The sequence below is a fragment of the Etheostoma cragini genome, chromosome 18, assembly GCF_013103735.1.
Source record: "Etheostoma cragini isolate CJK2018 chromosome 18, CSU_Ecrag_1.0, whole genome shotgun sequence".
Lineage (NCBI taxonomy): Eukaryota > Metazoa > Chordata > Actinopteri > Perciformes > Percidae > Etheostoma > Etheostoma cragini.
Window position 1 is genome coordinate 19,923,825 of NC_048424.1, and position 24,125 is coordinate 19,947,949.

Below are 24,125 nucleotides of genomic sequence, written 5' to 3' on the forward strand. Positions count from 1 at the left end.
ATATATATAGAGCAGATATTATGTTTCCACTGTTTTTATGTTGTGTGTGTGATTAGCTTTTGCCACGAATCTTTGCTAAATTTCCGACTTTGTTCTCCTTTCCAGGTCGAAGCTGCAGAGAGATCAGGACAGGGACATTAGCGAGCTCATCGCTCTGGGCGTGCCCAACCCTCGTTCTGCCAGTGAGGCCCAGTATGACCAGCGACTCTTCAATCAGAGCAAGGTTGGAACATATGCCTACTTAATGACACCAATATAGACTTAGATGATTTGTGATGGCTGGACAAAAATACCAACATGTACAAGACTGAATAACCAGTATGTTATTATGTAAGGTAAGAGAGACAGAGTTACCTGGAGTGGAGTTAAGGTCCCTCAAATATCTGTTCCCATCTGAGAAAAAAGGTTGCGTTTCACCATCAACATTGACCCAAAGTGGCAGTCTCCCGTAGTTTGTGTTTTTGGGGACAGGAGGAAAGCCTCAGTTGCAGAACAATCTTGAGAGATGACGGTCTTTTCATAATATCTAGCTGAGTAATTTGACTCCCAAATCCAAGAGAGAATCCACAAAGACAATTCTTTTTTTCTTGATTATGAAGGGAAGCTAAAGCCAATTAGGAACTCATCTCAAAAGATTTAGATATGCCCTTGTTGTAAATATATTACTTCTTTTCCTGAAAGTCACTCTGCTTTCTCCCCGTCTCTTCCAGGGTATGGATAGTGGTTTTGCCGGTGGTGAGGATGAGACGTACAACGTGTACGACCAGCCGTTCCGCGGCAGCAGAGACATGGCTTCAAACATCTACCGGCCCAGCAAGAATATAGAGAAGGACACCTACACAGATGACTTTGACACACTCATGCACAACAACAGGTACTTTACATTATTTACTAACTTTATTACCACTTCAACAAAAAAATGCAACACATTTATTCGACTAATTTGGCTGCTCAAGTATTGACATTATCACACTGCTGCAAGTACAAATAAAACACAGCTGATCAGAGGAAGGACTTATTTGAATCACTAGTTCATATAAAAGCAAAATGGTTTACATCTATAACACATGAACAAGTGGAGGATTAGATTAATTGTATGGTGGACATTGTCGTCTTGGTGGCATCTGTCTTAATTTTACAAAGCGCAGCTCAGGAATAAGCAATGAAAAGTTTTTGCTCACCGTTATGTCATTTTTGAGAAACCTTGTGCATAATTGCATATTAATGGAAGGGATGTGACGTGAACCATTATAACATTTGGATTTAGTTTTAAGTGTAATTAAGGTTAATGCCTATGTAGATGCTATAGCTGGGTTTTCCCTACATATTTGATCATCTGAATTCATTTCCGATACATGTTAATAAGGAAAGACGTTTTTCTTCAACTTTGATGTAATGATTCGCTTAACTGGCTATGTTTTGATGGTGATTGTCTCAGGACATCAGTCAAATGAAGACTCTTCCATAAGAGAGGACTGTTGATTAGAAAAAAGAAAAACTATTGGTCTGGAATATGGCTTTTATTTTAAATTAATTTTTTTAATCAAATTAAGGACTAACATGACTGCTAATGTGGTCACCTTCTCATTCATAATCCTAAGAAAAAGAAAAGCTTGACTCATTTTTAGGTCATTCTGGCTTTATTTTGAGGCACGAGGCAAGCAGGCACATGATGTCCCAGCAGGAGCTCTTGTCCTCGGGGCAGCAGCGCCACACTCTACTAACCGAGCATAGCCTGTCCCATATGTTTAGTCACCAGCTTGTCCTTGTCCTCTAGGAATGTTTGCCTGGCTGCAGGGAGTTACACTGTTGTGCAAAACATTGAAAATCTTTGATTTAAGCAAATTCCAAGAGACATACAAACATATGTTCTATGGCTTTGGTGCACACTGTAATGATCTTTTCTTTTCTTTTCCTTGCAACAAACAGGTTTGTTCCAGACAAAGAGTTCTCGGGTGCCGACCACGGACAGAGGCGGGAAGGTCCAGTCCAGTTTGAGGAGGATCCCTTCGGACTGGACAAGTTCTTGGAGGAGGCCAAGCAGCACGGCGGCTCCAAGAGGCCGTCCACCAGCAGCCGCTCAAAGGACGACTACCACGACAAGAAGCGCAGGAAGGAGTGAGAGCAGCCGGGCACAGACTCGACGTTGGGCAGCCGCTAGCTTGTTCCGGGATGGGGAGGTAGTCTGCACCCTCTCAAAGGCTGAGAGGTGTTTTAATATACTAAAGTCTCTATCAGGAATGATCTGTCAAGTTTTCTTTTAGTTTGAGAGAAGGTGATAGATGTCTTTTTTCCTCCTTTTTTATTTGCGGTTTACTCGGCTCAATTCAGAATATGCTGAGCATTCAGTGTCATGCTGAATATGACGTGAGTAAACCCGTTACATATATAGCACAGGTGGTTCTAAACAACTAGCTGTTGTATGTGTCAGATCAGCCTCTGTATCTGAGAAATATCTGTTATTTCTAAGTCATTTCAAATGTGGACAGTGATAATTCGGCTCTGGAAATGTGTAGATTTTAGTTTTTTTTCTCTTTTTTTTACATAAACAGAGTAAACTCAACAAAATCTCAGCAGGACCTGTTCATATTTACCTTTTTCTCATTTCTTCCTACATCCCTCTGTTTGAGTTTTTGTCAACTGTGTTTATTTAAAGCCCCGGTGTATTTTTGAGCACAGTTAAAGCTCTTCTTTGATGGCGGATATGTACAGCTATATAAGCCTATCTGTAAGATGTGAAGCAAACCAGGTTATAATTATTGTACTATACAACCAATGGAATAAATTTCATATAATCGTGTGTAATTTGGAAACCCCTGGGATTCTTATTGAGTAAACAATTTTGTATTTACAAAGTTGGTATTGAGATTCATTGTGTTCTCCTTGTTAGCTTTTTTCAGTCCAGTTTAGAGCTGCTTAATCTAAAACTCCATTAGTTGTGTAATTATATTTTTCTCGTAGTAGATTTCCCTTTATTTGAATCACATTTTAAGTAATGCACACCATTTATGTAGATGATTAAATGCCCCAAATGTATTTAGAGAAGCCATCTATTATAAAGTGTGATTACTGACATTTTTCGCCAGAAATGGGCTCTGCGATTTATGCGATGATTAGAACAAAACTGGTTACATTAATTACAATTAATTATGATTCATGCTGTCTGACAGTTTTATTTTCCCGGGCTTCGGAAAATAATCAGCGTGGCATTACACGGCCCAGCAGGCTCCTAAAGCTGCACAGTGCCATCTTTCACTCATGCCTGAATAGGGCTCATACAGTTATATGCACATGATTTATCTTTTCCTCGATGGGCAGTGTTTGGCGTTATGGCATCCTGTATTAGTGCACTGTTCTGGAATTGCGGGATGTTTTATTGCTGGTCTTGTACCTGCATCAGAAAAATTATAGCCAAAGAACTGAGAAATAACACATTGAGGAGCTTGAAACCAGAAATAATCCAAGCCAAATAAAATGAATTACATTGGGATATATCCAAAAGGGAGCACCACATTTTCTGCATGTACTAAACTTGGCTATGTTCATTACAATTATAAAACCACATTTGCTGGCCATAATCTCAATGGAATTGCAATGAAGAGTGAAGTGGTAATTAACTCCTAAAGTATCCTAAGTATTTAATGAAATAAAAATAGTTTTTTCTTTTCTTCAAAATGTAATTTTTGAAATTGACCTTTTGTCTCTCAGTCACATTTTACAGCTAAAAACATCAAGCTGTCAGTCCTGGTTGTAACGCTCGCATTGCCCGAGGTCTGGCGAGTCCACAAAGCATTCTGGGACGGGGGAGAAACTTGCTCTGGATTTTTGGCATTTCTTGCTAAGCCCCGCAGGAGCAACAATGTCTCTGCAAAATAGCCCCGGGAAGGAACTTGTTTAGCTGGAACAAGTGTACGTTGAAAAATTGTTTTAGTCGTGCAACAGAAACCTCAGATTGGACAGATAGTCTAGCTTACCCTGCGAAGATCTGAGGACCAGGTAACCATAGTCCTCAGAAATCCACAAGTTTAATTAGTCAACACAAAGAAAGCGGAAGGTAATTAACATCCAGCCGAAATGAAAGACATCTGGTGTAATTTCCGGCGCTCCCTGAACAATCCCAGAAGTGGAACGCCGTGGATGTAGACTATTGTAATGCAAAGAATGGCGGTCTTAATATTAAAAGACCCTGATTTTGAAATGACTTATTAAAACGGCCTTTGCGCTGATACTCAATGGAATAGAGAGAATGGAAGAGGACAAGCAATCTTGTACTGCACTTGTGCCAACCCATTGATGCTTCCTCCTCAAAATGCCTGGGATCGCCATCTGAACAGCATTCCAATCCATCGTGGGCATGGCGGACCACTATATGGAGAGATTGTAGGTTTACGTCACTGAGATAAGAGACGACACAGCTCTCACTGCCTGCTCTCCAGCGTCCCTCTGCCGACTGAGAAACCAGGACAACGCACATTAAACCCTCGCTCAGTTACAGAAAAGTGGCTCGGATGTGATTTATAGATGACCCCTACTCACATGGAGAGGAGCGGACGTGCTCAAAAGTCTTCGGATTCCTTCCATTCCTACCCAGAGGTCTTCCCACTTTGGTTTCTGCATAGACGTATATGCATATCTGTTCCAAACCAGTTATAATTCCCACCAGTCATCTGTATCGTCCCTGAAAAAGCCTTATCGGTTTACACCTACATTTTAAAATACTTCATATGTCATCTGCTTTGTAACAATGACGTGAAAGCGGAACATGATCAAACGTGTGCCCTCCTACCCCTGAGCATAAATAAATGTTAAATGGATGGATGGAAAATGACTGCCACAAGCGTGAGGTGATTTAAGGATGGCAGGGGTCTATTGTGAGAGCCTGGTATGAGTGTCAGTGTGAAGAAATGCATCCGACATACCAGCTCAGCGTAACTGACTCATGAGGGGAATATAATGACTGTTGTATGTGGTTTTTGGAGACGCATTTATGAACATTATAAAATTCTTTGAAATAGACACAATCTATAAAAAAAATAAAAATACAAAAGTCAACAATTGTCTTCTGTTTCAGCTTGGTTCCTATTGCAAAGCAACAGAAAAAAATAGTGTGCTCCCTCCGCACCCGCCGCCTGCATTTGTGCTCGGACCATTGTTGAAGTGTTGAGGACAGCTTGATAATAGGTCTCCACCGGTCTCTACTCAGCGCTCGTCTGCCTTTATGAATGCACAGAGGAAGATAAATGAGATTCTTATTCAGGAAATGGTTCCCTGGCATTGCTTTTGTGTGCCGTTGGATGTAAACGGTGAGCATATTGTGTTGGGCCATAATGGAATCCTCCCAGGCCAGGATGGATTGCTTCTTATCTTTGCTTCACAAGGTAACAAACCCAGAAATAATAAACAATATTGAGTTGTTGCAGCGCAGCTTTCCGCTCTTTGGACTTGACGAGGATAGCTTCATTTGTTTTGTGATGCCATTTGTGATATTTCTCCCTCCTCCGTCCCCTCATTGGCAGCAAAGCAATACGTTTGGTAATAAATATCCCCACTGCTGCTGTTGACCCATCGAAGGCGGTGGCCAGAGAAAGATGTTATCACCCCCTCAGTGACATTTGCTCTTTTTTTCCAGTATTGAAGGCTGCCGCAAAAACACAGGCAGCGTTTTGTTTTGTTGAAGAAACACACCCACATCCATGGAAAACAATAGTTCTATCTGCTCTGCTCATCTTTTACATGGACAGATGAGCCACTCTCTGAATAAAAAATCACAATATAGGCAGAAAAGTTCATGTTAAAGCACACCTCACTACGCCTTAAAGTCAGAACTAAACAGGGAGAAGCAGCGGTTTTATGCTCCACATATCTGGAACAACCCCCCAGCTCCACTACAACTCTTAGTTCTTTTAAATAAAGGCTAAAGGCTTTTCTTTTTCATGTTGCCTTACTTTAAATAACTGTTAATTTCTTATACTGAAGTTGAGGTGTTGAAACTGTGTGACAATCTACTTGTATAGAGCAACAGCTTATACACTGACCCATACTGGGAGCCTAAAATCTCCTACTTTATCTGCTGTTATATTTTAAATTGTTTTTAACTGCGCTTGAATGGTTAATTTCTTATACTGCACTGTAACCTTTATTTTCGTATTTAACTGCTCTTTAATGTTATGTAAAGCACTTTGAATTGCCCTGTTGCTAAAATGTACTATACACATAAAGCTGCCTTGCCTTGCCTGAATAGTGATGTTTTACCATAGGCATAATGGTGCATTCATGCGTCCTGGGAATATCAGGGACCGCCTCCGTGATGACGCTGTTTTTCCAACTGCCGGCGTTCACATGGTCGGGATGCATGTTCTTCTTCTGTTATTTTGGCGTTTGGCATAACAACTTGTTGCATAACTGCCCCCAAACTGTGGGCGTCGCTTAGAGAATCAGGTGTGTTAAAACATGGACGCCACAATAAAAAAAAACAGACAGTTGTGTGTTTGTGTAACCTGCAGGACAACGAAGAGGAAAGAACACAGATAAGGTTTTATACATAGGCCAATTGATGAATAATTTGAAACACGTCTGTGTATGTTTCGTGGCAGAGGCTTTCACCACAATAAAAAGTTTACTGTCGTTGAAATATTTTCGGTGAACCAAAGTCGCCTACGTCAAACGTCAGTTGTCAACAACGCGTCACCATCTGAGAAATTCAGCGAAATCCAGCCCCAGATTTCCACCTTTGATTCCCACAGGAAATGATGTTAATAATTATACTGTTTTCACTGGGATTTCTTTTTTCAAATGTCCATGAACGCACGGTAAGTTTCTGTTGTGACATCATTAAATGGGGTGTGGCCTTTTTATTCTTTTAACAGTAATGTAAGCTTGACTTAAAGCTGCACTAATCACTTTTTATCTTTTTTTTTTAGCAACAATGGATCACATGACTACATGAAATCTGGAGGGGTCGCTTGTGGTGATGAACCCACAGAGAATCATCCCCCGACTGCACCTTCCTCCTGCTCTAGGGAGCATTTTAGCTCACTGGTATGGTTTCACGGCTCATATCTTTTTCTTGTTATGGTTCGGAGTCTGCGCTCTTCTGAACCCTTTTCCAGCAGTGGCAAAGACCTCTGATACACCTACTACACTCGTCTTGTCCAGCTTCAAATAGCAGACATCAAAAGTTAGCAACTTAATAAACGGGATGCAGAAAGGCCGTAGACAATAGACGCAGCCAAGCTATAATCTCTGTAAAGTTTCCTGAGATCACACCTGTTGGGATTTGACACTGTGAATACAATTGAATTGAATTATATAGTAAACATAGAGAGGCATGTGGCAGCTATAGAGGCAGACATAGTTTTGTCTAACCCAAAGCACAAGGAGAGTGAAAATATTCTTCAGGCAGTCAAAAATTCAAATGCAAAATAAATGCTAATGTTGCTCCATGTCAGCTAGATTCAGGCAGCTGTTTGCTAACACGTTAGCCATCGATGTTGTGTTTACATTTTGATTTTTCTGCCCTCATATTGTCCTTGGGTCAAATTTACCCGTTTTCCTATATCAATGTTGTTTTTAATTCCCTAAAATAACATGATTGATTCCACACAACGCTCTTTGACAAGTACAAATCTCTGCTTTCATGAATTTTGGGGCATCTTATTCAATTTTATAGCATTTGAAAAAAACATTGAAGTGGTTTTCAACTAGTATTGAGTAAAAGTTGACATATTCCAGATTGTGATTATCTAGTGACATATACATTCCTTTAATTTTAGTCTAAATAATTCCTAATTTTTGCTTTTCCAGCCAAAAGATTAGTTTCTTTTACCATAAATTCCAAAAATAACTGTAAAACTAAAGTTAATAAGTTAGTGTTACGTAGCGTTGAAAACGTCCAAAAAGTGACATACATGGGACAAAAAATGGGAATGAAATGAAAACTGGGACAAAAACATATGTAAAAGTATGTTAATTGATAAAAAAAGCCTCAACAAAAGTGTTGGTTTTCAATTTTGACGGGCTAAGAATTGTTTTAATCCAGCTTTTATGTCAAAACAAAAGAAAGGATTTGCTAGGATGTGCAGGATTCTATTTCAGACATGTCTCCCATGTTAGAATCTGCAGATATGCACCGTCACACCGACTCGGATTGGGAATTTAGAGTGTGAATACTGCGTTCAAAGCCAAGTCTGGAAATGAAATCTGTCAAACTGACATCTACCATTAGCAGCACCCACCTGGGCAACCTGTCTCTCTGTCATTCACTCACTTTCTTATCATTAGTTCCCCATCTGTGCATATGTGGGCTGGAATTCACACTTCATTATCCCAGCATTGTAGAGTCGGACAGAGTCTACTGCTCACTGGAAAATGGTCTGCCTGTCAATCTGTCTGTCCTGTCTGCCTTACCTGAATCCTGGAGAGCAGGAATCTGTCCTTCTCGTCAGCCGCTTCCTCTGTGGATAATCTATTATGTTGGGAAGACAAGACAGGCGTAACAATCTTTAATGGTTATGTCAGTCAGAAAGCGGCCTACCCGCTACACACCAGCGACAGGGCCCGCCCAACCATGGTGGGAGCACACACGGACTGCTCTGGGATTTGCCGTGACAGGAAGTGATCGACGCCTTAGCCAATGTCTTCATCTGAGGTAATGGCTGGGCTAGACCGTTGTGGTTTGAATGGAAACGTGGTGGTAGAGTTGGATTTACGATGATGCAAGGAAGTACCATCTATGATATGTCTACACTACTTACACTTGCTATTTGGAGTGGGAGAGCTCCTAAGAGGTTTGGAGTGTTCACGCAGACCAAGTGTGGCCAAATGCAGTGAATGACAAGTCCCCCGGATGCTCCCCGTGCACAAAAAACTGTAAAACATTGAGTGTAGGACGCTTCACACTATTCAACCTCAATGGTCGCCTCTTTGCTACAGAGCAGAAACTACAGGACCTCCAACGGTTTTTTTAACTTGTGAAAATGACAAGGATTGGAACAGCGAACACTAAACTACATATGTGTAATTTATACATATATATATATATATATATATATATATATATATATATATATGTTGTTGGGTGTCAAGGTGAAAGTCCGGCTGTAATTTACATTTAACCCTTGTGTTGTCTTCCCTTGAAAACTGAAAATCAACACTTGTGTTGAGGCTTTTTTATCAATGTTTGTAACTTTTTCTTACGTTTTTGTCCCATTTTTCATTTCATTCCCATTTTTTTGTCCAATGCGTGTCACTTTTTTCGACGTTTGCAACACTACGTAACACTAACTTATTAACTTTAGTTTCACAGTTACTTTTGGAATTTACTTTCATAAACCTCTCCTCCATTGATTGGAAATTACACTTATTTTTTTGTTAGAAAAGCAGAAATTAGGAATTATTTAGACTAAAATTAAAGGAATGGATGTTGATGGATAATCACAGACTGGAATATGTCAACTTTTACTCAATACTATTTCAAAACCACTTCAATGTTTTTTCAAATTCTGTAAAATTGAATATAACTCCCCAAAATGAATGAAAGTAGAGATTTGTACTTGCCAAAGAGCGTTGTGTGGAATCAATCATGTTATTTTGGGGAATTAAAAACAACATTGACATAGGAAACAGGTCAATTTGACCCGAGGACAACATGAGGTTTAAAAAGAAGAGGAAGAGTAATTTCTGGTCAGTGCATACTGTATACAAATGAGTACATAGTGTAAACATAGTGCACTAAATGTAAGTGTACTCACGTGTTTCCATCACAACTTACCTGTAACTTTCCATTTGCAATATCAAAAGAAGTGCCCAGAATGGCACTTAGTCCTTTCATGATTGTTAGAAACATCGATTGCAGAAATGATCTCACGTCTCATTGATTGCACTTGTTCTGTTGCTACGCTCGTTTATAGGCCTACTCGTTTATATGGTTACCTTTGTACTATTGTGATTTCATCATTTGTTATCCGCCACATTTGGACACCACTGAAGCGTGAAAAACGGCTGCTTGCCTAGACTTCCTCTCTGGCAGCCTTGGGTCTTAATAGGCTGCCGGGGGAAAAGGAGGAGAGATTGATTCTCCTGATGATTTCATTAGATGACATCAAAGCAGGAAAATTGCAACAGAGAGCGGGAATACATCTTCAGTGAATAGCAAGTCATCTGTCATTTGAATGATACTGTAAGAACATCAACAGTGACGTGTGACCGTGTACGGGGAGAGACACAGTAATTATGATGTTTTTCCCAATAGGGATATTATGTTGGTCTATTACATAAGCTAGTTTAAGTTTAACCAATTAAGAAATCAATGTGAATAGTTGCATTTACAGTATATCCATGTCAATAACAGTGTTCAGTCATCCAGGTGCAGGATAAAAGACGCTCGGGGGCCCTATTAGGCGTGCACAAAAGAACTTTAAACTGTACCCAAACTTTTTTTTGTGTAAGAAAATATAAACTATACTGCAGAAATTGTGCATATTTTCAATTCTTTAAGAGGATAAACTTGTTTTGGGACATAATTGTTGAAACAGCGTCCAATTACGCATTTACGCTGCATGGGACGACCATTCTTGCCCACAGTTACTTTGAAAAAATAGTTACTTTACAGATGAAAAGTAACAAAGTCAGATTGGATTACCTCGTGCTCTCTACCTCGCACCACCCGGTGGGACTAGATAGCTTAATAGCACTTTGTCGCCACCAGTACAGAGATCTTTAGCGGACACAAATTGAAAATAGTGACTACTTTTCCAGCAAGAATACATACATCTCTCTCCTCCCTCCATTGTTGTCTACGTTTATGCCAGCCTGGTACACATGAACTGTCCTCATGCTGAAAACGGGACTTTTCGCATGTGTGACTTCAATCCCCAAGACGCAAAAAGAAAGCAAAAATGTATATTTTTACTGAGGAAAATAGTAACGTAGTACTGAAAAAGTGGTCAGGTTGCTGGGTAGGACATCTTTTTGGGGTTTTCCGTTAACAATGCACGATTAGTGACGATTCTCTCCGACCAATCAGCAGTCTGCAGGTTTTTACGTCACCTTTCGGTGACGTCGCCTCAGCTCGCTCGGATCCCCGACTGAGGTACAAAAAGTACCGGTTAGCGGGTACCAGGGACTTTTTTTGTAAAGGAAAACCAAAATACACCAAAAGCGACCTGAGCCAATACTAGAAGGTGGAGATATACAGCTGACCACTGATTGGTCAGAGTGATATTATTGCAGTGATAATATGATTGCTTAACAACCTGGAAAGTGGTAATAACCAGCTTGCTTGTCATGGGCAGTACAATTTTGAGTACATAAATGCACACCAAGGATGTACTAATTGTAGAAAGAATGAAGGGTGACTTCATTTTGACTAGATCAGACATTCATTCAAGGACCTCTAGGAATTATGCAATTTATTTTATTGGTAAATTGTGCTAACAACCTTGGGCCCTTGGAGATGGGTGTCTGGGACTGGGGCAGTTGCCTCTTTGACCAGCTGTTTACCCAGCCTTGAGAACGTGATATGTAGCACTTGTAAAACGAGGGTAATGATGTCATCAAGATCGTCAGAGAGATTGCATCAATTCCTTGTCACTCCATCAGAACTCACAAAGCCTTTTAAACGTCTTTAGATGGTTGAGTCCAGGGTTGAGCACATATGGCTCGGTTGAGAACAAAAACCCAAGCTGCCAGCTGCTTTTAGATACCACATCAAGAACAAATACAGTTGCTCATTCGTTTTAAGTCCGATTTCCCCAGTCTCATCAGAAGGACTTCCAATCACTGTTAAAGCTCCTCGCGCTGCCTGTATCAACGAGAGCAGATCCTCTTTCCTTTTAACCCTGCCTCTGATTCTATTAAAGCTGGATCCTTATCACCTTTATCGGGTTCGGAATGGGCTGGAGCTTAACTGCCTTTGTGCACATTGGCAAGAGCTGGACAGACTAATGTTTCATTGTTCCACATTCAAGGTTGCAACCTTGAGTGGAAACAAAAGGGAAAGGCTCGGACATTGATTAGAGAATCATATCCTCAGATGCTATCATCAATGTCTTAATCATGGATGTCACACCCTATGGAACACCAAGATGCACATCAATGCCACCTGACACTGAACTATAACACCCGGCACCGGCAGAACTCGGATTGCAAGGTCTGCCGGGGCTCCTTTGTGTGACCCAACAGTGCCATCTAGGAGGTTGAAAGTAGGTTTCATCAACTGGAGTTGATGTTACCTCATGAAACAGTAAGTAAGATAAGTAAGTCAAATGTATTTATAGAGCAATTTCCACACATAAAAATCACTTAAAACATAATATTGATGAAAAGAGCATTATCTCTGTTACTAAAACATGCAATATGTTATGCACTGCTATTTCATCTTATCAGTGCCACCTTCTCAATTCTTATATCCTGAATGTGCAGTACGTGATGTTTTGTTTTTTATTGTGAAAACTCTCTTTTACGGAACAGAAGAGCTCCAGAGATTTGAAGAACTAATGGGGGGAAGGAAGGGGCGTTGTAATGCTGCCTTACACATGGAGTGTTACACAAACAATCATGCCTTATCTGAAACGCAGGCCAGCGGCAGGGACCGTACTGACAGACTCGTTTCACCACGACCTTTTTTACCAAACAGGAAAGAAAGAACAGGAAGTACAACCTGGAGGTCCACCGCAACATCCTGGCCATAACTCCAGGAAACACTCCTGTTGTTTTGCTGCATTCTTTCACACCAGAACTCAGTTCTCTTTCTCCTTACGGGAATCTAGCCATTTGCCCTGTACAGTAAAAGGAAACACAACACATTCATCATATGTGTGTGTAATGAATTCTTTACGCCCCTACTATGGAGGAAGTTGTTGACACCTGATGAGGTTCAGATAAAGGTTCATCAGTGACATGTTATGTTTGTTTTATGTTAATGGGGAGTTCAAATAGTCACATAATTCCCTCAAATAAACCTCTTTGGTTTTGGGCAAAGAGGTGAGAGACTTTTCTTAATTGCAAAGTGAACTTTAGCCATCTAAAATACTCCATAGGTGAAATGTAGCTTTGTCATTTTCCATTCCCCTTTTTCCTGTGGGAACCACCCTGGAGATAGCATTGGTCCTTGTTTTGCGTCTTCCCAGCCCAGGTGAGAAATTGCGTCACTGGAAAGGGTTTTTATTAGTTGACGCCTATATTAAGCAAAGATTATAACGGAAGATATTTCCATGGGCTAGGCTTTAGGACGTCCCACGCTGAAGCGAGAGGGTGACACCAAGCGAAGAGGATGAATAGGTTAGGAGTTCTCACACTGTTCAACATTAACGTGCCACAAACATGACAATTGGGCCTATAGACACCTTTGACCAGTTGATCCACAACTCAAATAAACTGATGGAGGACTAGTCTGTTAATTAGTACTTGGTAAAAAAGTAGTGTAACAGAGTTTGGGAAATACAGCATTTAAAAGAAAAGAAAAACAGCTACATGAGCTCAGCGGCTTCAATGTCATCTGCATTCCTGGTTGGAGTTGTGAATTGTTTCACATAGACGATCTTTGTACAGGAGTAAACGTATTGGCCAATGAAACTGCTTAGGGGCGTGGATTTCTGGAGGGCTCGTGCGTCCACACTGCAGAGTGGGCGTTTAATAAACCGTCCTGTCCCACTCTAGCTCATACATGACTTCCCAATACATAAGTTGGGTTACTCCAAATCGTGAAATTTACAGTCGCGCTCGGCCGGCAAAAATGACAGAAAGCTCCTCGAACAAGCTGCTAAACGGAGACTCCTGTCACCGGACCTCAAACGGTAAAAAATCGAGTAAAAATGGCTTCGTGAAGAGTCACGGGCTGTGTCAACAGCCACAGAAGTATCGTCGCCCCAGGGAGAAGGTAAGGCCCAACCGTCAACTGCTCGATAGTGGAGGACCATAAACAAGCATTAAGTGTTCAGTTGTTGAATGTAGTAGCTAGACTAGTTTGAATTAACAAAATAAGGTGAGCTCATGTGTTGTTAATTTCTTTTTTTCCCGTGTATAATTTGCGGCTGAAAAATCTTCTTTTGGAGTATGTTTTTTTTTTCTGAAGTGAGAGCTGCGGCAGTCGAACGTCACCTGACATGTACACAGTATTACATTAGCTAGCTACTTTGGTTATATGACGTTAGTTTAGCTAAATAACGGCCTATGCCAAGCATGATGTCCTAGCCTTGCAGTATGTCCCAGTGCGGCAAATTTCAAGCTAGCTACCCGGAAATACATTAAACTTATTTTTGAATCACTAGCTAGGCATTCGTAGTACTACTTTATATTATTAAAAATGTGGTTTTAAATCACAACAGTAGCTTGTAACCGGTAACGTTAGTATAGCCTATGCTATGAAAGCTGCACTTGTGTTCGCGTTTTAAACTTCATGTCTAGTGGCAACGTTACATGCCACCTGATCATGGGGGAGGGATTGTAGTGGTGTCTTGTTTTGGGTAACACTACACGTGTGTGTGCTAAGTAAGACTGGTCTCTCTTTACACTGACTCCAATGTGAAGAAGCCCAGGACGTTGTTGTTGTTGTCATTGTCATTATTACTAGATAGCTGCCCTCCTGGGAAAGGGGGGGGGGGGGGGGGGGGGGGGGGGGGGGGGGGGGGCAGTCAGAGCAAGCCTGCTTCCATATGACAACTTAGGGGGAGAGGAATGTATTCAGGCTATGAAGGGTGTGGTCCCTCCTGGGATGGAAAGAAAAGCACAGACAACACTGTGTGTGTGTGTGTGTGTGTGTGTGTCTGTGTCTAACACACACACACACACACACAGGCACATGCCTTTGTTCTGTTTTCAGTTGTTTAAACCACAGAAGATGTCTCAACGCAGTCAAGGAATCAAACATAAAATCCCAGGCTTGCAACAACATAAAGCTGCAGGGCTGCTCATCTTAACAAATAGTGGATTTACACAATTTGCGCCAGATGCATTGCCTGTCACTCCAATTGCATCCTTGTGCATTAAATGTCTCCATCCTGCCAGAAGTGAGGCAGAGCTGCAGGTCATTTCATCCCTGATGTCCGACGTTTGTTTGATTTGTTTTTGGAGCTACAGCCAGTAGTTTGATATTTCTTTCCTATGATGTCAAACAGTGTACCTGCAGTTTTGGCTAAATCATTCCTTCAAACTGATTGGCCTCTGTCTATTTATTTGTTAACAAGTACAGTACTAAAACCACTTTATAGTAGGCCTGAGTCGCAATCACAGACCAATGATAAATGTCATCCTGGGTCTGTATCTGAAAATGTATTTTTCTTTATTGAGCTAGCCATAATCCCCATATTAAGAATATATGAATGTGTTTAGAAGCAGGTTAATTATGAGCAGGTTGGAATAACTGATCTCAGTGAGCTCATTAATCGAAAGCCACTTTCAGCTAGAATGGAGATTTCAATAATAACTCACAAAAAATGAGCTGCGAACTGAATAGGCAAGTAGTGGAGAAAGGATTTACTTATATACTCTGTTTTAGGTCTGATGTGAAACATACACCACATGCAAGCATAGCTTATTGTCTACACAGTGTAACACGATCATCATCTTTTGAGCTGCGGAGCAAGCATGCAAACGAGATTTCCACAGAGTTTGTTTGGCTGCTCTTCTGGGGACAGTTGCTGTGCTGTCCTGCCATAAACAGATGGTACAAGTCTACCTTTCAGCAGTCCCTATTTGTCCACAGGTATAAAAAAAAAAAACGAAGCTAAAAGGACTTCCTTTCAACTGTGTTTAGCTGCTGCGGTTGGCATCAGAACGCAACAGTCTCTTTAAACGGTGTATTTGGATGTTAATGGGTTTTGGTGCTTACTGTTTGACAGTTCACATACAATGGCTTCTGGTCTTTCAATGCACTTTATTAACCTTTGAGAGAGGGAGCTGTTTGACTGGTTTTCCACACACACACACACACACACACACACACACACACACACACACACACACACACACACACACACACAGTGCAGCGCTCTCCTGTTTCCTGGCTCAGAGGTATTTCTTGGAGAAGCATGACTGGTCACTTGAGGCATGGTTGCTAAGCTGCAGGGCAGAGCTTGTCACGGGTGAACGCCTTCATTTGTTTAACGTTTGTTTTGTAGTAAGCCAGTCCACAGTCTAGCTCGAAACGATGCTAGTATTTTAGTTTTTGTGGAAGTCCTCCGATGTGTGACCACATTTATATGGGCCCCGTAATCCAAGGTCAATATTGCTATTCATAAAACTAAATGAATTAGAACCCAGGATTGATGGCTTTTTTACTGCTCACTGGTCCATGGGGGCCTGGGGCATGGTTTGGTCCTGGTCTCCATGAATAAATGCACTTTTTGTTGCCTTTATTGGGTTTCTAACTCTTTCCAAAAAACATTTTTTTTCAAATCTGCCCTGCTGTCGTCTAGTGTGTGTCCAGCTTACACTGGATACGGCTGCTATGCTTTCCATCTCGCTTCATTGGGCTGCCTGGTGAAGCAGACTTAATGAGTAAACTGCCTCTATGCCTGGCTAAATCATTACCTTTTTATAGAGGAGACGCCACCACCCGGAAAGTTTTTGCAAACAACATTAAGTGGTATAACTTAGTTCATAGTATCACCCTGAAATCTGTGCCTTGGCCTTAAATATGTTTGGGGGAAAAGGTCTTTGGTTTTACCTCTTTTTGTTTTTAAAATTGAATTGTAGTTGCGACTTCAAGTGAATAACAAACTATTTCACTTTATTGTCCCCTAGAACCAAAATGTCACACACAACTCGAGCCTGTACAAGAAGCCCTTTGCAGAATCATTTGAGGAGACTCCTCTACTGGTGGCCGTGCTCACCTACATGGGCTACGGCATCCTCACCATCTTCGGCTACCTCCGAGACTTCCTTCGCCACTGGAGCATCGAGAAGTGCCACGTGGCTCGGGAGAAAGAGGAGCAGAAAGTAAAGCATTTTTTTTCCCCTTTACGTTAAAGACCCATTTGAATGCAAAGGCTGATTGGGACAACCGATAGAATATGAAACCATTCAGGGTTAATTCATTGAAAGAAAAGTTCAAGCCTTCACTTCAGTCCTAATTCAAGAAAAGCACTGAGGTACAAGTCACCTCCTGCTACATTAGCTGTCTTTCACACTGTCACACCTTTTTATATCTGGTTCAACAGCTTTCATTGACTGTTGTTCTCGTCTGCGACAGAACAAAGATAGCAAAGATACTTTTGGAATATAATGAACTGCCAAAAGATACCATCAAGAAATCATTTGCACTGTCCTATTTCCCCCTGCAGGATTTCGTCCCCCTCTATCAGGACTTTGAGAATTTTTACACTAGGAACTTGTACATGAGGATTCGAGACAACTGGAACAGGCCCATCTGTAGTGTCCCAGGTGCAAAGATGGACCTGGTGGAGAGAGTTTCCCACGACTATAACTGGACCTTTGAGTAAGTTACTGCATTGTGGTGTGGTTGTTCTGTGTCTGCATGTGCGTTGGGGTCATTTATAATGAAGGCGTTGTCAGTGACGGTCATTATCCCCCCACGTGCGTGCGTGTGTGTGTCTCACCAATCCTTAGCTCCACAGGAAGTTCACTGAATTGCCCTTTAAGGCACTGACCTCTTATTTCTGATAATAAGCGTGACATAAGCCATGACTCAGATGGTGATGTTGAAAGCTTGAGTATCTGTCACATGGTACTGAACAGAAAAGTAATAAAATATTAATACATTTAATTTGGAATGCACTTTATATTTACACAAATCCCAAAGTGCTACATAATAAAACAGGTAAGTGCCAAAAAAAAGAAACACATGGAGAGCATGAAATAAAATAAACAAAAACAATAAGAAAAAGGGCAAGAGTTAAGTCAAAGATCTTCTAAAAAGGTGGGTTTTAAGACCACGTTTAAAAGCATCCACAGTCTGTGGTATCCTCAAGTGGTCAGGAAGAGCATTCCACAGCGAGCGGCTGAACCATATATAATACTATATAGCACTATATATACTAACACCAAGAAGCCCTAAGCACACAGTTGTCTACAAATGACACAGTTTGTTATAAATGCAATCCAATATCAATACAATCGAGACGGCACAGAATTATTTTTGTTCCATTACCTTCATTTTTATTCCTTGTTATTACCTTAGTGAAATGGCAAATGTTGTCACTTCGTGTTTTACAAGAACTGCTTGAGTTCCGCGACGTTTTAAGAGAAACAAAATAAATACAAAAATATACACAAACCACCCTGATAAGCGCGAAAGGTCGCATCACATTTGATTATTTCTTCTTATCGTTATGTACAGTATAATGTGTGCCAGCTGAATGCTCCTTTGTATAACTGCCACCGTTATCATGCACTGTGATAATTTAGAATAACATTGAGCAGGAAACGGTTGCCAGGCAAGATAATTATTTTTTAAAGATTTTTTTGGGGGCATTTTCAGCCTTTTATTGTGATAGAACAGCAGAAGACATGAAAGGGAAGAGAGAGGGGGAATGACATGCAGCAAAGGGTCGGAGTCGAACCCAGGCCTGCTGCTTCGAGGAGTAACCCTCCATATATGGGCGTCAGCTCTACCAACTGAGCTATCTGGGGGCCCTGTTGAAGATAATTCTTTCTATTAACCCAAAGTGAGGGTCTCAATTCTCTGTCTCAGACTCCCTCTGTCTCTCTCTCAGGCACACAGGCAAAGTGGTGAAGGACGTCATCAATATGGGCTCGTACAACTACCTCGGCTTTGCTGAGAACACCGGGGTTTGCGCCGATGCTGCTATTGAGGCCACAGAAAAGTATGGCGTAGGAGTGGGCAGCACTCGCTGTGAGATCGGTAAGGGTCAACAAAAGTTAGAAGCTTTTATGATGTGTCATCATCTATAGGTGCTCTTTTTATTATAAAAATGAGTCAATTCATCATTAAATGGACCCCAGCTGGTACTTTAACAGCTGCTCCCTCTTTTGTCCGTTGCTCTTTCAGCACACAACAGAGGCTACAGGCTTAGGTGGTTTTGAAGGACTAAAAGGTAGAGTTTTGTAATATAGCTAACCGTTGTGAAAGCTGTGAAGCTCGAGTCTGTTTTAGTTCAGCCCCTAGGTTCCCTTTTGATGTTGGCAGCTACCGATTAGTTTGTCACACTAAATCTTGTTATCTTTTTCTCAAAAGAAAAGCTGAGGTTTGAGTTGTATTTTGCTTAAAATGCCACTGGGGAGTTTTCTTTTAAACAAACAAAATGGGTTTAATGCAGTCAGTGTTCTACACCCAACCATTTTGTGTGTATCCTTGGAGTACACCAAATGTGTTGAGTGCATTTCCTTCCTAATAAAAAAGTATTTAAAATTCAGTATTGTTTACATCCATGCTTGCTAGCTTGTAGTCCTTTCTTACCTGCCACATCTTGGCGTGTTACCGCCACCTGTCGGTATCAGTAGAATAGTTTCACATTGTTAGGACTTTGTATCGTGTCATTCGATACCCAAGTGTGCGCATGAGCAGACAAAACAGGGACCCACTCCTAGAATAACAGCTCCATTTTGCTATTAGAGGTCAAAAACTCAACTGAGAACCTTTTAAGGAAGGTGGACCTGAACTTTGTTTGAGAAAACAAGAGTGACTTAAACACGTCTCCCTTAAGACAACTCTACAAGTTACAGTAAACTAATGGGAAGTTGTAGTCAAACTGAGATTATGTCATTTCAAAAGGGAACCTGGACATCCACCAGGAGCTGGAGCAGTTGGTTGCCAGGTTCCTGGGCGTTGAGTCATCCATGGCTTTTGGCATGGGCTTCGCAACCAACTCCATGAACATTCCTGCTCTCACCGGGAAGGTATGGAATTCCATTCACTTCCTTTTGTTTTGTTTTTTTGCTCTCCCTCGAACACCCTGCCCCTTTTTGATTTGATTACTTTTGAATTTGATTACTTTTATTGATTTAGTTTTCCATGTGTAATAGTTAGCTTGGCCCCTGTACACATACTAATTGTATGCAAGTGCCATTAACAGTTTTAGTGTTGAAAGAAAAACACTGTTTCCTGTGCAAAGTGAAAAAACCAGCAACGTTTTCAGATGTTTGGCCAAGTTTGAAGAGGTCAGTCTGTTCCACAACACACTAGTTTCCATCCAAAGCTTTCAAAACAGCTCGAGTGCAGGGGAGATTAATATTTGACACGTCCCAGCCCCTGTTGTTCTAACCCCAACAAATCACACATACCACTCCTCTCTGCGTCATCACTTGCCAACCAGTTTTGCTGGAACAGGAAGTAGAAATCTGAGCTCACATGCGCTTTCACCTTGTGAAAATGGGAGTGGAAAAGCAGATATGCAGATACGCAAAGAAAAAGAGAGAGAGGAACTAAACCATAAAACAGTAAAGATTTGCATCACTGCCCTTGTCACCAGAGTTCGTACATTCTTAACTGTCACTGTTCAGCCAGCTCACAACCTTATGCCTTGGCCTGATTGTGTGTTGTGTAGCAACAGTGAAACTGATGTGACCGGTCTGCATGTTTGGGTTTGTTGGCTTTATATTGACCATAAGCAATATTTTTGATGTAATTAACAGTTGACCTGGAAATATAGTATATTGGTTATGATCTGTGCATGTGATGATTCAATTCAATTGTATTTATACTATCAACTTATAACAACAAGAGTTCTCTCAAGACACTTTATATTAGAGACACTGATACAGACATAGAGAAATATGATTCACAAGAATTATAGCAGTTGATATTATGAACAGTGCCAGTTATAGTAACAATAAAGTTAATCGCAGTGCGACTAGAAATAATAGTTGTGGCAGTTAAGGGCATATGACTTTTTCCAGATTTCCTGAGGCCACAAAATCACGTTTGGACACCATTGTGGTGGTATGTATCTATTAATGGCAACATGTACGAGAGAGTATTAAAAATTCATGTGAAGAGCCTAACCCGAACAAGCCTGGAGCATTGGCCACACTGCAGGCATGTTCCCGAGACTTCAGTTCAGTATTCACAGAAGAATATTTCAAGTCTGGGCTAGAAAGTCATTGCTTAACACTTAAACACTCCAAGCGTGTGAAATCCTGGGGAATTATCATTATGTAAGCAAAGCTCTAAAGAGGGTTGAACTTGAAAAAATCTTTCCAAATAGTGTGTGCGTTTCCTGGCTAATTAGGGATTGCTGCACACCTCCTAATTTAGATAGAAATCACCAGCTAGGAAAACCAAAACTCCTCAACATCAGCTGTTTTTCTTCTTCTTCATCATCTTTTTCTCCTTGTTCTCAGGGTTGTCTTATTCTGAGTGACGAGCTGAATCACGCATCACTGGTGCTGGGTGCCCGTCTGTCCGGCTCCGCAATTCGGGTCTTCAAACACAACAGTGGGTGACCTCCAATAATGAGCACACTACCTAAAAAAACAGTTGGATAGAATTCTGATCTACAGCACACCCAATGTCTGCAGTAACATAGAACACGTTTAAAAGGATTAAAGTGGCTATAGTGGATCTTCCAACACTACGAAACAGGATTTAGCTATATTCTGCCTACCAAACAGCATGTTGCATCAATCAAGGCAGGTTTTTATTACAACACTTGTTCTCATACTTCTGCATTTCCACACCTACTGTAACTGCCGCTTTGTCTTTCTCTTTCGTACTGTATTGTACTGTATAGCACCGTTGTAGGTGTGGTGTGAAGTTTATTTGTTTTTTGGTTCAGGTTTAACATTCACAGACGCACATGTACACACACACACACACACACACACACACACAGTCACCTGAGATCCTGACTTACTAGTTATCAAAGGTCACATTCAACAACCAGGAACCATGAAGGTTTACTGCTAAGAAAACGCTCTCACTGCTTCCCAGGCTTGTGATCATAAAATATTGACACTCGTCCATTAATTGAAGAAAGCGCTCCTATTACTTTGGGGTAATAAAAGCAGTCCTACAATACAATACAAACAGTCTTTTTGTATTGTAGACATGCAAAGTCTGGAGAAGCTGCTGAGAGATGCTATTGCACACGGCCAGCCGAGAACCCACCGCCCCTGGAAGAAGATTCTCATTGTGGTGGAGGGCATATACAGGTATACACAATAATCTTTCACACAGACACATGTACAGTGCACGTACACTCGCAAACATTAAGGCTTGTGTGAGATAATTAAGCTGACTTGGCTTTATTTCTTTTGTTTTCTTTTTACACCACTCCTGTTACATTATCACATTGTTTACTGCCAATTACTCGACACCCATAGTTATCTGGGTGAGGTCTCATTCATTCTTTAAGTAGCTTGACTGGTATTTAGGGTTGTCGCGATTTTCCCAGTAAATTTCTCCCCACCCCCGCCTACTTTCACCCGGTGAAAGAAATCAAACAACAAACACAGCGTGACTTACCGGCCGATAGCATGCAGCTATAGGGTAACGTTGGCTTACTGGTAGCCTGCAGCTTGACTTTCCCAGACACCACGGCCACTGCTGGAGTCGGAGATCCAAAGCACCCTTCTGCCATCTAGTGACTATTATTGTGGCATGGGGGGAGGAATGTTTAATTTGAAAATGTAATCAAACTGGGACCTTAAAGTCAAATTGTAGATATGGAGAATTGTGACACACCAACTGGTAGTGCATTTCTCACTTCATTTGTACATTTGAGGCAAACTTTAAAACAGAAAGCAATGTATAGTATTTCCCTATATTCATTTAAACAATGCCCTTGGTGTGTTTCACACGTATAGTTGGGGTGTTAGTCTTCAGGACCTATGAAAGGCTAGGTAAATCAATACCTCTACAGCATGACTTTGTAATATCTTAAAGGCTGCTTTTTATCATGTGAATATGTCCCCATACTCACTGTAGAGGCAAACTATTTTGCAGTAAAACAATGAAGCACTTACGTATACAAGATACGCTACTGGTCAAAGGTTTGGTGTCACTTAGAAATTTCCATTGCACTCCATAATAGACAGAATACCAGCTGAGGTCAGTTCCATTGCTTTTATTTAACGAGGGCAGCAGTTTACATTATGTGCTTACATAATTGCGGAAGAGTTCTTCAATTGTTTTCTCACAAAACGTATGGCTATGCCAATTTCATGGTGGAGCGCCTCCTTTCAGCATAACCTATTCCTTGATCTTTGCAGTGTACTTCCTATAAAAGCAGTCAATCCTGTTGATCAATAGAGTTCTAAGAAAAACTGTGCTAATGCATTTTTAATGAGGTTTCATTTCCAGCAGGCCTTTTCAAAGCAACACCTCCACATATGCAATTGAACGAGGTTAAACAGTTGGCGATAGGATCAACTGCTCACACACTACCTCCATTATACATATATGTAATATATTGAGAAGGGAGTGAGAAAGCTCATTGCATTCAAATAAACTGTTTATCAGGTTTCTGTATGTCATGATGTACTGCTCTGAATTTGTTAATTTTGACTTCATTTTCTTGTGCTGAAGTATGGAGGGGTCCATCGTGCGTCTGCCAGAGGTTGTTGCCCTAAAGAAGCGTTACAAGGCGTATCTGTACCTGGATGAGGCCCACAGTATCGGGGCCCTGGGGCCTAACGGCAGAGGAGTGGTGGACTACTTTGGCCTGGATCCCAAAGACGTCGACATCATGATGGGAACGTTTACCAAGAGTTTTGGTGCTGCCGGAGGTTACATTGGAGGCAAACAGGTTGGTGGATGAAACTGAGGCTGTAAGCTCAGACGGTGGAATAGGAAGCCTTTTGTGTTAGAACACTTAGTCATCCTCTTTAGGAACTTTAGCAATTTCCCAACTGCTGAGAGCCAGCACGTTGTGTGTCATTCAGTTTTGATATTGGTCATCACCGTTTACCAGCAAAAGGAGATTTTTTTTTTTTAAGGAATTGTCTTTCTGTTTCAAGTTGAGTAGAGCTCCAACCACGAGTACTTCAGTTGGCCTAGCCCAAGGTTAAGACAAATATACAAATACAAAGCAAGAGTAACATACATACAGCATACAAGAAATGACTCTGTCTGAAACACAGTGGAATTATTGGACAGATTTCATGCCCAAAATGTCCAGATGACGGTTCTCTCCCTGAAGTGTGTGTGTGTGTGTGTGTGTGTGTGTGTGTGTGTGTGTGTGTGTGTGTGTGTGTGTGTGTGTGTGTGT

The 24,125-nt window shown here is 41.1% G+C and overlaps 2 protein-coding genes across 8 annotated transcripts in view; both read left to right on the plus strand.

Moving 5' to 3' along the window:
* The window catches only part of snw1 (SNW domain containing 1), a 9,111-nt gene extending 6,298 nt beyond the window's left edge, over window positions 1-2,813 (plus strand). For 2 of the 3 annotated variants that reach the window (XM_034900467.1, XM_034900468.1), the window contains exons 12-14: window positions 106-223; window positions 711-874; window positions 1,930-2,813. In XM_034900467.1, coding sequence (XP_034756358.1) covers window positions 106-223; window positions 711-874; window positions 1,930-2,122 — 475 coding nt within the window. In that variant the 3' untranslated portion in view covers window positions 2,123-2,813. The remainder of the gene's footprint in view (window positions 1-105; window positions 224-710; window positions 875-1,929) is intronic. The other variant, XR_004660458.1, reaches the window with a different exon arrangement.
* Window positions 2,814-13,603: 10,790 nt separating this feature from the next.
* Window positions 13,604-24,125, plus strand: part of sptlc2b (serine palmitoyltransferase, long chain base subunit 2b) — a 39,024-nt gene continuing 28,502 nt past the window's right edge. For all 5 annotated transcript variants that reach the window (XR_004660321.1, XR_004660319.1, XR_004660322.1 and 2 more), the window contains exons 1-8: window positions 13,604-13,876; window positions 16,741-16,935; window positions 17,280-17,434; window positions 18,672-18,820; window positions 19,691-19,815; window positions 21,259-21,352; window positions 21,963-22,068; window positions 23,444-23,663. Coding sequence is in view for 1 of the 5 variants with exons in the window: in XM_034899505.1 (XP_034755396.1) it covers window positions 13,664-13,876; window positions 16,741-16,935; window positions 17,280-17,434; window positions 18,672-18,820; window positions 19,691-19,815; window positions 21,259-21,352; window positions 21,963-22,068; window positions 23,444-23,663 (1,257 nt within the window). In the remaining 4 variants the exon portion in view is untranslated. The remainder of the gene's footprint in view (window positions 13,877-16,740; window positions 16,936-17,279; window positions 17,435-18,671; window positions 18,821-19,690; window positions 19,816-21,258; window positions 21,353-21,962; window positions 22,069-23,443; window positions 23,664-24,125) is intronic.